The 13,494-nt window shown below is 36.1% G+C and overlaps 1 protein-coding gene across 1 annotated transcript; it reads right to left on the bottom strand.

The window, feature by feature from the left end:
- Positions 1-99: 99 nt before the first annotated feature.
- On the bottom strand, positions 100-13,187 carry RPS3A (ribosomal protein S3A; the record flags this gene model as incomplete). Its single annotated transcript, XM_053703735.1, is given in 4 exon segments — positions 100-308; positions 6,254-6,441; positions 6,741-6,844; positions 13,030-13,187. Coding segments are annotated over 4 exon segments (563 nt in total), but the record flags the coding sequence as incomplete, so codon positions are not given.
- Positions 13,188-13,494: the final 307 nt, after the last annotated feature.

Genomic DNA, 13,494 nt, shown 5'->3' with positions numbered 1-13,494 from the left:
GAAAATGTCAGTTTAGCATTCCTTAAGCTATAGCGCATTTAAACCGATGCAAAAATAAAAAAACAAAAACATTATAATCAATTTTCTGTACACACGTACAGTTTGTTAACAACTTCTTTCAAGTCATTGGTCTGCACTTCACGAGTCATAATCTCCATCATCTTCTTGCGAATCTGACGAACTTGTTGATGCTGGGCATAGGACGTTTTTCTGATCTGGTTATTGCGTTTCTTTGTGAATCCAACACAGAAGAGACGAAGAAGGTAGCCATCTGTAGTCTTAACATCAACATGTGCTTCAATCATAGTCTACAAAAAGGAGAAATTTCAGATCACACAGGAAGAAAGTCGTCAAATTTGAAACACCACTTAACAGTGTTCTACCCAGGGCCTACTTACTGGACACACAAATATATATGTATATGTTTTTGTTTTGTTATATCCGCTCTGCTTATAAAAGGGATGTCACTGTTTGACTTATGCATGTGACCTACCACTGCACACTCATAAAACCTTACTATAAAAAAAAAAAAATTCTGTCTAGTGATGGTTAAGCAGTATTCTCAACAGAAAATGTTGGCAACGGAGTGGACTTATTAAGTGGGTGGGGGCAGTATTCTTTCTAAACATTGTAACATTTTCTTTTATTTAAAACTGCTACCCAAAGAACACACTTGCATTATTTTACATACATTGATTTAATATGTGCAACAAACCTTGAAAATGAGCTGAATTTAGCTTAATCTTTGCTAAAATTTTAGCTGGGCTACATACATATAAAAATTGGGCAATTTTTTTTCTATCTTGAACATATCACATTCTGCAGAAATATGCCCCTTCACAGCGAAAAAATATTAAAAAAAAACAGTTGAAAAATAGACCTTAAAGGGACAGAAGCATAAAAGAAAACTGGGTTTCAGATAGATGTAAATCTCAAAATGGTATGCTCTATCAAAAAAAAAAAAAAAAAAAAAAAAGTCTTCAAATGATTTAAAAATTTTATTTTATTTTGCTTAATTTAATTTGAGCAAGCTAATGAATTAATTCAAATTGAAAAACATGCAAATAGCCACATTTTTGTAAGAAACACTAAAATGGGACAAAATAAAAATATCAATATGCTACACAATGCTACCAAGAAAAATAAGGTCAAAAAAATAAACGGAGCGAAAAAAATTTCGCCCATGTTTCTGTGACAGAAATGTCAGCGCATCCTTACTTAAATGGACATTAAACCCCAAATAAATGCTAGAAACAAATGATGCATTCAACCCCAAGGAAGAACATGCAGTGATCTTAGAGGTCACTGCAGAAAATACAGCGTCTGCAGAAACAGGAAACATGCAGGAACTGTTAGTGCTTTAAAGTGATGGTAAAATCTCCAGCATAAAGTCACATATAATGTAAGTTCCTGTGCTAACTAGCATATCGATCTGCTTTTAGCATTAAAAAGTCTAATCTATCTTTAATAATTAAGGTTTTTCTCCAGCTCCGGTAACTGCTGTAATGCAGCCTCTGTCACAGAATTTCTTTTTGGCTTCCTTAACTGGCAGCAGTTTTAGCCAATCAGAGCCTCACCATGCGCCCCATGTAAAGTATTGACAGTAAGAAGAACTGCGCAACAGAAATCACTGTTTACCATTTCTGATGAGCAAACAGTGTAGAGAGTTTCGCACGCTCAGTTCTTGCAGTCAGAGTTACAAGCACGGGAGAGTGCTGTCAATACTTTACATGGGGCAGAGAAAACCTTAAAGGGACACTGAAACCAATTTTTTTCTTTTGTGATTCAGATAGAGCATGCAATTTTAAGCAACTTTCTAATTTACTCCTATTATCAATTTTTCTTCGTTCTCTTGCTTTCTTTATTTGAAAAAGGCATCTAAGCTTTTTTTGGGTTCAGTACTCTGGACAGCACTTTTTTTATTGGTGGATGAATTTATCCACCAATCGGCAAGAACAACCCAGGTTGTTCACCAAAAATCGTCCGGCATCTAAACTTACATTCTTGCATTTCAAATAAAGATACTAAGAGAACGAAGAAAATTTGATAATCGGAGTAAATTAGGAAGTTGCTTAAAATGTCATGCTCTATCTGAATCACGAAAAAAAAAAATTTGGGGTTCAGTGTCCCTTTAATTATTAAACAGGTAGATTGAACTTTTTAATGCTAAAAGATCAATATGCTAGTTAGCACAGGAGCTTTCATTATATGTGAGACTATGCTGGAGAATTTACCATCACTAACTTTGCAGCGCTGCTCCTTAGGCTGTTTTCTTCAGAGCCTTGCTCTGGCTGCATCCATTGAAGTGAACAGTCAAATCTGCAGTAGTGCTCCAAAGCACCAGTGCATTGATAGTTTAAGTGCCATAAAACATGTTGAGATCTGTGCATATCCTAAAAGGGCTAATTAAAGGGCCATGATACCCAAATGTTGAAACACTTGAAAGTGATGCAGTATAGCTGTAAAAAGTTTACTAGAAAATATCAGCTGCACATCTATGTAAAAAAGAAAGATATTTTACCTCAAATTCCTCAGTAGCCACATCCCATTGTAAATGACTTCTAAGCAGAAAATCAGTATGTCTGTCCCGGGACAGCTAAGGGATTGAGCCTTGTGCACTGTCATGTTATTTCACTATTCAGTTTAAGAAAGTTTACTATGAAATCTCATGAGATTACAGTAAACGTTCATGACCTCAGCACTGTTTATGCTGATTGGCTGCTGTTCATTTCTACAATTTTTTTTTTTAACTGCAGCTGGGCAGCAGCTGAGTAACTTTTTACACAGAACTCTCAACTCTGGTGAGCTGAGGAAATTGAGGTAAAATAACTTTTTTACATAGAGATGCTGAGGTGATATTTTCCTGTCAGCTTTTTACAGTTATACTGCATCAGTTTCAAGTGATTTAGCATATGAGTATTATGTCCCTTTAAATAAAATAGATTGCATAAAAAAAAAAAAAAAAAAAAAAAAAAATTTTTAAAATACAGTAATTTTTAAATAAATTTAAATAAAAAATTAGCAAAAATACTTAAATAGCCATGCTGTCAGGAGCACTGTGCTCCACCTCCCTTTATCAGTGTTTAGACACAGGCATTGTATTTCAACTGAGTTCACAGCTTCTAGGCATGCTCCAGCAAATAATCCCTATGCATTTTTTGTATTCTACCAAAGCAACAATAGATACAGCCATAGAAGGAGTTAGAGCTGTACAATTCATAAACTAAAAAGAAAGGGTTAATGGCGAGGCACTGCAGTATAAATTTGCATGTTAAGTAATTAAAGCACATTATATTTGTCTATCCCAACTTGTTTTATGTCACTTTAACTGGCTCAGATTTTTTTTTTTTCAAACCCACTCCTCTAGCCTTCCCCAGTCTGCAAAGCTGTTTATCTGAATGTAAGACATTCTTATGAGCAATGCACCTTTTTTACTACTACATTTCTATGTTAGACCAATTTTCAACTGCTGCAATATATTAAAAGGGACATGCCACCCGCATTTTTTCTTTTATGATTTAGAAAGAGAATGCAATTTTAAACATCTTTCTGTTTTATTCTCTTGATATTCTTTGATGAAAAGCATATCTGGATATGCTCACTAGCTGCTGATTGGTTGCTGCACATAGAAGCCTCGTGTGATTGTCTTACCATGTGCATTACTTTTTTTTTAAAAAATGATATTTTAAAAATGAAGCAAAATAAATGGAAGTAAATTGTAATGTTTAAATTTCTATTCTCTATCTGAATCATGAAAGAAAGATTTTGGGTTTAGTGGCCCTTTAAATAAAATTAGTGCCCAGTTTTTAAAAATACTATTAAAAACAGGGGCACTTTCATTCAAGTTTACATTGCAGCATATTTTTACAAATACTTACCTTCCTCTTCAGCGACACAGGATCGGCAATCCCCTGCCCACTTCTCATGCTGTACTTAAAAAGGTACACTGAACCCAATTTTTTTTCTTTAGTGATTCAGATAGAGCATGCAATTTTAAGCAACTTTCTAATTTACTCCTATTATCAATTGTTCTTAGTTCTCTTGCTATCTTTATTTGAAATATAAATCAGCTTTTTTGGGTTCAGAACCAATCAGCAAGAACCACCCAGGTTGATCACCAGAATTGGTCCAGCATCTAAACTTACATTCTTGCATTTCAAATAAAGATACCAAGAGAATGAAGAAAATTTAATAGGAGCAAATTAGAAAGTTGCTTAAAATTTCATGCTCTTTCTGAATTACAAAAGAAAAAAAATTTGGTTCAGTGTCCCTTTAAGCAATGACGAAACCGGCTTTCTCCAATCACGGTGTGGCCTCACGAGATGGACTCTGGGGGGGAAGCCATGATTGGAGGAAGCCGGTTTCGTCATTGGTGACGTAAGTACAGAGGAGCTGCGGGAGGGGTACCGCTGATCTTGTGTCACTGAAGAGAAAGGTAAGTATTTGTTAAAAATACGCTACAATGTAAACTTCCATGAATGAAAGTGCCCCTGTTTTTAATAGTATTTTTAAAAACTGGGCACTAATTCATGAAAGTTTACATTCACTTTATGCCCAATTTTATTTTTTAAAGTGAAAAAAAAAAAAAAAAAATCTGCATCTGGGGCATTCAAAGAAAGGTCAGAATAGCATGTAGATGTATTTTTTAAAGTTTCATTAGCGGTTTAAATAAATATTGACCAAGTACATTTTTAGTGCCTATAAAACAATGGGAGCTGTTATGTTGTAACTTAGGTTACCTTCTCTGCTGTGGCCAGTTATAAATAGGTCACTATAGTGTGCAGCCAATGGCTGTGTGGAATATAACAGTGTTCTGCACTTCCATTTCTAAAAGGAACTAAAAAGCTCACAATTTCTAAATAGAATTACAGGAAAAGGGGACAAAAATAATTAAAGTATTTTGCGGAGTTTTATAATACCATCTCAGTGTTTGTCATTTTAAAACAAACATCAATATATTGTATTCTTTAGTTCTGTGTAATAGAATCAGATTTAGCAGGTTTTTTTTTATTTGTTTGCTTTTTACCAATTATCCAAATAAAGTATAGTCTTCGGAAACTATTATATGCAAAACAGCAAGTCAAGTAATGAACTCAGACTGCAGCTCTAGGCTAGCATCAAATTTGAAATATGCTACAAAATAATTTTACCGTAAACAGGAAAAAGGAAACTAAAACTGAAATAACTGGAAATGCCATTTTCGGCCGAAACTTCGGTGCATCCCTACAGACTAGTGATTTTAAATCAAATCCACCCTGCCAACAAGTCACAACACTAAAATTTATTTAGTCTTAGGAGACACCACAAAAACCTTTAGATGGAAAAAAAGAAACTCAGCAATATACTTTCATTATCTATTTTGACCCCTTTTCCTCATTTTATTTTGAAAGTGTAAGCTTTTCAGTTCCTGTTAAAAATGGAAGTGCAGAACACATTCCACACAGCCATTTGCGGCACACACTAGTGACCTATTTATAACTGTCCCTATTTAGCCACAGCAGAGAAGGTAACCTAAGTTACAACATGGCAGCTTCCACTGTTTTACAGACACTAAAACTTTACGCTTATTTCGGCTATATTTAAACAGCCTATGAAACTTCAAAAAATATATCTACATGTTATTCTCAGACTCATTTCTTTGAATGCATCATGCTATCTAGCATTAGTGTTGAATGTCCCTTTAACAGCTTGGTTGGTGCATACACATTGTATGCCCTTGGCTGTCCAGGCATAATTATGGAGTGTACGCAGGGGCCTTGTATGCTCCTTAGATCTCCACTGTGGACGCATAAAACAGTTAGCTACAAAAGGTGTCCAAAAGGGGAGATCGCTGATCGGACAACAATTTAAAGTTGGCTCACATAAAAATTGACTTTGAAGTGCCCGGCAGAGCGTGGGTGTATTTGAATTTCATATCTACGTTAAAAAGATAGTTATAGCGCATCTTCATTGCAACTGATGAATAAAACTCTCCATCTAAAATATAGCTAATATTCTGGATATAATTTCATCAAGAGGGGGAGTTTACCATCACTTTAAATATAATGCATTCCACAGTTGCATGGAAAACTAGTTTAGGCCTATAGATCCCTGTAAAAGTCTGCACAATTAAGTATTTTTAAATTTGACTCCGAGCCCTATTAAAAAAAAAAAAAAAAAAAACACACTAGGAAAAAAGTTCAGGCCACAATAAATCTTTAAAGCACTTGAATGTACAATGAAAACTGTTGCAAGTATTGTAAGCCCTCTTTACCTGCCATTTCTTGACCATAGAGCACATTTTATCACGGGTAAGATCCATGCCATGGAAATTGGTCAGACAGTTTTTACCCTGGACATCTTCTGTGACCAACTTGAATTTACGGAAAGCAACTTCATCATTTTGCAGATCAGCAAGGCTCACTTCAAACACACGACCCTTGAGCCCATCAGAGGCAATTTCTGTTATAAGAAGTAAAGCATTAGACTTAAATAGCAACAAAATTACCCATCAAAAAAAAAAAAAGCATGAAAAAGTTATTAAATATATATATATATATCCCTGAGCAGGTTTGTTTTAAGTCATTTTCTCATGAGGTATATCCCAGGAACCTGGTGTGTCTCAGTCCTTGAGAATAAGTATCAGACAAGCCTAGTCAAGAGTACCTGGCTCCTGGGATTTGAGTAACCCAACTATAAACATATGAAGCCCAATACTAAATGCTTTCATTCTCGGTCAATATGTTCAAACCTATACTTACTGGTTCCCTGGGTCCTGGTGACAAGAGTCTTCCCCAGATTACGGATGTTAAACATTGCAGGTGCCTTGACATCGTACCAATCCTTTTTAGAGAAGGGGTCAACACTGAGTTAAAAAAAAAAAAAAAAAAAAAAAAAAAAACATAATGTTAGGAGTGTAACATGATTTCCATTTAATTGCAATTAAAAGGGACAGTCTAGTCCAAAAAAAAAACTTTCATGATTCAGGTAGGGCATGTAATTTTAAACAGTTTTCCAATTTACTTTTATCACCAATTTTTTTTTCTCTTGGTATTCTTAGTTGAAAGCTTAACCTAGGAGGTTCATATGTTAATTTCTTAGACCTTGAAGGCTGCCTCTTCAGAATGCATTTTAACAGGTTTTTCACCACTAGAGGGTGTTAGTTCATGTTTTTCATATAGATAACCCTGTGCTCGTGCACGTGAAGTTACCTGGGAGCCATCACTGATTGGCTAAACTGCAAGTCTGTCAAAAGAACTGATATAAAGGGGCAGTCTGCAGAGGCTTAGATACAAGATAATCACAGAGGTAAAAAATATATAAATATAACTGGTTATGCAAAACTAGGGAATGGGTAAAAAAGGGATTATCTATCTTTTAAAATAATAATTCTGGTGTAGACTGTCCCTTTAAGTGCTCCCCCCCCCCTTTCTTCACTTTTTTGGTAAAGTTCCCCATTTATTTGCATAAACGTTAACTAGATCTATTTATATAGCCCATAAAGTTTGTTTTTGTTTATATATTAAAAAAAAAAAAAAGTAGTTTTGCTTATTTTTAAATAACATTGCTCTGATTTTAAGACTCCTAACCAAGCCCCAAAGTTTGAGAATACTATCAGCTACCTACTCCAACTTGCTCTTGTTTGTGTAAAGGGTCTTTTCATATGCAAAAGGGGGGAGTGTCTTATTTCCCACTTGCAGTGGGCTTTCCAACTACCTTTTCAACAGAGCTAAACTGAGAGCTTTTAAGTTTTTAAACTGTTTTATACTGGATTTTTATATCAGTATCTGTGCATCTTATTCTTTATAGTAGTGTCTATTACATGCAGCTGTATGAAAATCAGTGTATTCTGTCCCTTTAAGGGACTTCATAATCAAAATTACTTTACACTACCTGCTACAAATAGACAAAAAAAAATAAAAAAAAAAAAAATATGGACAGATGGTTTAGGAAGTTATTGTAAACTTTAATGAATTAAAGGCCAGTATTAAATACCCTTAAAAACAGGGGGGGACTTTAATTCATAAAAGTTTACAATGATACTTATTTTTTTAAATACTTACATTTGCATTATGGTAAACATAACACTGATCCTCCACCCGCATCTGCTGCTTTCTTTAGCAGATAGATGATGAATCCGGCTTCCTCTAATCGTTGTGTGCCCCCTTTGGCATCCAGCTTGTGGGGCAACGCAAAGACTGTAGGAAGCCAGATTCGTCATCAATATTCTAATGAAGCAGCAGATGCGGGCGTAGGATCAGTTATGTTTACCATTACACAAAAGTATTTAAAAATAAGAATCATTGTAAACTTTAATGAATTAAAAGTGCCCCTGTTTTTAAAGTGAATGTAAACTATCATGAATTAGTGCCCGGTTTTTAAAAAGACTTTTAAAAACAGGGGCACTTTCATTTATGAAAGTTTACATTGCAGCGTATTTTTAAAAATACCTTACCTTTCTCTTCAGGAAAGCCGGAACGGCGATCCCCCGCCCACAGCTCCTCTGTACCTACATAAGCAATGACGAAACCGGCTTCCTTCAATCATGGCTTCTTCTCCCCCCCCCCCCCCCCAGTGTCCCATCTCTTGAGGCCACGCCGTGATTGGAGGAAGCCGGTTTTGTCATTGCTGTGCAAGTACAGCCGGAGAAGCTGGCAGGAGAGCTCTCTCTTCAGCAAAGCCGGATTGGCAATTTGTAAAATTATGCTGCAATGTAAACTTTCATGAATGAAAGTACCCCTGTTTTTAATAGTGTTTTTAAAAATGGGCACTAATTCATGAAAGTCTACGTTCACTTTTTTACCTCTTAAATAGCCGTGCAGTAAATCTGGCTTCCATGGGCGCCAAACCGGATATTTATCTTATACTTCATGAATGAAAGTGCCCTTTGTTTCAACAAAGCTATGGGGTTGACTTTCACTTTAATACTGGCCTTTTATTTGTTAGTTTACAATCACTTTAAAATTTATAGAATCACAAAGTAACAAGGGGAGAAATAGAGAGGTTTTGCAGTTGTATTCATTTGTTTTTGGACACAAGCTTACCCTGAAGACATTGTGACAATAGGTATTCTAGCAATGTTGGTAAATGAATATTTGAAAACTCATGACAAGTGCAATATAACAAGACTTTGTAATTCTTTTCAAATCCAACTGCAGAAGTAGCAATATATTGCATAACTGCTCATAGGTAACTGTGCTTACTATAATTAAATTATTATAATTAAAATTACATTCTAAACTACAATTTGTGTACATAATATTTTGCTTTACCGACCCTAGATTAAAGTGACTGTCAATTTAGATGAATCGGTGCCCGGTTTTTAATAATCCTATTAAAAACAAGGGCACTTTAATTAATCAAAATTGACATTTCACTTGTTTTCTTTAAAAACTTACCTTTTAATCCTGACAGCCGCTCCAGCGATTTCCCCCAGCCGTCGGAAGCCTCTTCATACGTCAGAAATGACAAATCCGGCATCCACCAATCACGACTTTCCCCCCGGGGGAAATCATGGCCTGAGGCAACGCCGTGATTGGACGGATTCGTCATTTTGGACCCGCGAAGACGGCTTGCAACAAGCGGAGGAAGCGTTGCAGCGGCTGTCAGGATTAAAAGGTAAGTTTTTAAAGAAAACAAGTGAAATGTCAATTTTGCTGAATTAAAGTGCCCATGTTTTTAATAGGATTATTAAAGTGAAAGCAAAGCCTAGAGTTTTACAAACGCTAGGATTGACTTTTGAAACAAATAAAGGAGACTTTTATTCATGAAGTATAAGATACTTCATGTAGAAAGCTCCTTTATTTGTTTTAACTGATTGCCGTTCTTAGCTGCTACAGCAAAAAAATGTTTTTGCTAAGAGGTGACGTTTTCTCACCTCTTGGCTAATAGCTGTGCGGTAAATCCATCTCCCATGGGCGCCAAGCCGGATTTACCGCACGGCTATTGGTGAAAAAGTCACCTCTTAAAAAAAAAATTTTAGCAGAGGGCTGCTGTAGCAGCTAAAAACGGCAATCAGTTAAAACAAATACAGGAGCTTTCTACATGAAGTATCTTATACTTCATGAATGAAAGTCCCCTTTATTTGTTTCAAAAGTCAATCCTAGCGTTTGTAAAACACTAGGATTTACTTTCACTTTAAAAACCGGCCACCGATTTATCTAAATTTGCCTTCACTTTAAAGGACCAGTCAACACATTAGATTTGCATAATCAACAAATGCAAGATAACAAGACAATGCAATAGCACTTAGTCTGAACTTCAAATGAGTAGTAGATTTTTTTTATAACAAATTTCAAAGTTGTGTATTTCCACTCCCCTTGTACCATGTGATAGCAATCAGCCAATCACAAATGCATATACGTATAGTCTGAATTCTTGCACATGCTCAGTAGGATCTGGTGACTCAAAAATTGTAAATATAAAAGACTGTGCACATTTTTTTTTAATGGAAGTAAATTGGAAAGTTGTTTAAAATTGCATGCTGTATCTGAATCATGAAAATTTAATTTAACCTGAGTGTCCCTTTAAGTATATAAACGTTAACCTCTTCAAAGGAGTTGCACTACATAGGTAAAGTACAGTTGGGGAGCAAGACAAGGCTAGTCACCAAAACCCACTTAGGTGCAGCAAGGTTTGGAGGTCCAAAACATGAATGTACCTATGTGTTTAGCCCCTTTGCAGGGGTTAAATAGAGGCAGTAAACATAAATATAACAGGCTCTAACAAATGTCCCTACAAATGCATGAGAAATAATAAATTGTTAGGTAAGTTTTATAACTTACTACTGCTTGAACAAAACCCATGTGGTTAACCCCCCAAAAAGGGTTAAAGTCAGGTCCAGATCAGAAATACATGGCCAGTCTTGAACCGAAAATAGCCAATGATTGGGTACTAAGAACACATACTATCCTGAATGAGCTCAGTGGCTGTGTTCAATGCAAGTATTGCAGTCAAAGCTATGTTATACAGTTATAGGTCAGCAATAGAACATTAGTATTTTACTACTGCTCCTTTATATCCCTCAAAGTGAAAGTCAACCCTAGCATTTCACAAACACAAAGATTGACTATTGAAACAAATAAAGGAGAATTTCATTCATTAAGTATAACATAATTCATGCAGAAAGCTCCTTTGTTTCAAGCGACCACCGATCTAAGCTGCTAAGGCAGCCCACGGCAGATCGCAGTTTTGCTAGAGAGGTGACGTTTTCACCTCTAACTAATAGCTGTGCGGCAAATCCAGCTTGGCGCCCTTGGGAGCCAAATTTACCGCACAACTATTTGCTAAGAGGTGAAAACGCCACCTCTTTGCAAAAACAGCGATCTGCCGCGAGCAGCTCAGATCTGAGATCACTTGAAATAAATTATCATTCTGCATGAAGTATTTTATACTTTAATGAAAGTATCCTTTGTTTCAATTCACGCAAAGGGTTGACTTTAAGTTTAATTTAAAAACAGCAATTCGTTAAAGAGAAACATTTCTCATTCATGATTATTCGAATAGAGGATTCAATTTGAAACAACTTTGCAATTTACTTCAAACAAATTTGCTTCAATTTCTTGGTGTCATTTATCAATGGAGCAGCAATGTAAACTGAAGATAGCGGAACACATCAGGCAAGCCAAAAGGTAGGAATATTTGTGTTCAATCACAATTCAGGCAGTAGCCAATCTTTTTGCGCCCCCTTTGTCGCACAGCAAGTTAAAGCCTCAGGTTTTGTTTGCGCATGCATTATTGAAACTTGCTGGACGCCAAAGGGGGCACAAACACAATTGGCTACAACCTGAATCGTCATTGAACACAGAAATAGAGTATGCGTTATGGGTGAACAGCACAATTTCTAAAAACATGAAAGGGAAATTTAAATAATTTGGCGTTTATAATGCTTTTTATGAATGAAAATGCCTATCATTTACTTTGTGACTACAAATATTGTGTATATATATATATATATATATATATATATATATATATATATATATTTATCACCACTTTATTGAAAAATGTTAGGTTTCATGTCATTTTTATGCTAATCAGGACTTGGTTCCTGAATTAATCTACACCACCACACAGGCACCAATCACCAGCCACATCCTGCTCACAAGCAACTTTGTAGCACTTCCATGACACAACTGTGTTTAACCATTTTTCAAGTGTTAGAAATGTTAAACCAACAAGTCCCTTTAAGGGCCAAGGAAAGGATGTATATACATGTACAACAACCATGAAGAGAAACGTGATTCCAGGTGGATTTGTCTACTATATTATGGTACAGTAAACTATAATAGAGTAAAAACCTTACAGGAGTCTTTGCACAGAAGTAACTTGTACACACTATTATACTAAAACCTAATTTCTGCAGACGTGCACTCGTGTCCCTTTAAGGCTGCGTTACAACTAATGTTTTCCTACAAAGTTTAAGCTATTGGTCATTACTTTGAGAACTACAGAGGCACCATATCACTAACTCAAGCATAGCTGCAACAAGTAAACACATATGGTCGCCTTACAAAATTTGTTTTCCTGCAGATTTGAAGCTATTTGTCATTACTTTAGGAACTACAGATGCACGACACAACTAACTCAGGCATAGCTACACCAAATATAGGCCTAACCCAAAGATGACATATCTGTGTATAAACAGACATGCGACATACACAAAACCTTACTTGCTCCCGAACAGCAAATCACATGCAGCTTATTTAGTATATTAATGGGACTTGGGAAACTTATACACGTGTCAACATTGCATTAAACTATGGAGCATGGTTAACAGTCTGATTAACAATACACTAACTACAGCAAAATTGGTATTAAGCAGGCAGCTATGGGTTTACATCGTGCACAAAATACGGAAGTCTGTCGCGCTTTAAGCAGCTCGAAGTAGACAACAGCTTCCAGACATAACACAGAGCCAGAATCCCACTCGCCGACATCAAGTTAGAATCCGAGAAATATCATAGCAATCCTTTGTCACTGGGGTAAATCCACAAGCGGACAATATTACCCAGCTCCCACCCTCCGCACTAACGTTGCATATTCACTCACATCTTCTTTTTGGCACCCTTTTTACCACCTTTGGTCAGCCTCTTGTTCTTGCCGACTGCCATCTTGTCGAGCTGGGTGAGAAAGAGGAAGGACAGGCCGCACACGCGAGATTTCAGAGTGAGCAAGAACGTGAAACCAGCGAGAGGAAAGGGACTTCCAGCTGGAGCGGAACGAGGACCTCTACAGTCGAAACTATGAACTATTGATGTAGTACGTTTCTTTTTAATAGTTTACCTGCAATTAAAGGGACAGTGTACTGTAAAATTGGTTTACTTGCTACACCAGTTGCAGAGTATGAAATATATATTGGAAATTGCTCCTGTAGGTTTATTTTTGTATTCAAAAAAGCAGAATTTGTTCTTTGAAACCAAAGCCCATCAAAATGGTTTGATCTTGCAGGGAAATCAGATATCCTTAGTTTATCACTTTCTGTACACACACACACACACATGCTTATTTATATTA

Source organism: Bombina bombina, chromosome 2, assembly GCF_027579735.1.
Source record: "Bombina bombina isolate aBomBom1 chromosome 2, aBomBom1.pri, whole genome shotgun sequence".
In the NCBI taxonomy this organism is placed as follows: domain Eukaryota; kingdom Metazoa; phylum Chordata; class Amphibia; order Anura; family Bombinatoridae; genus Bombina; species Bombina bombina.
Note: the sequence above shows the minus strand (reverse complement) of the source record. Positions and strands in the feature narration are given on the sequence as shown.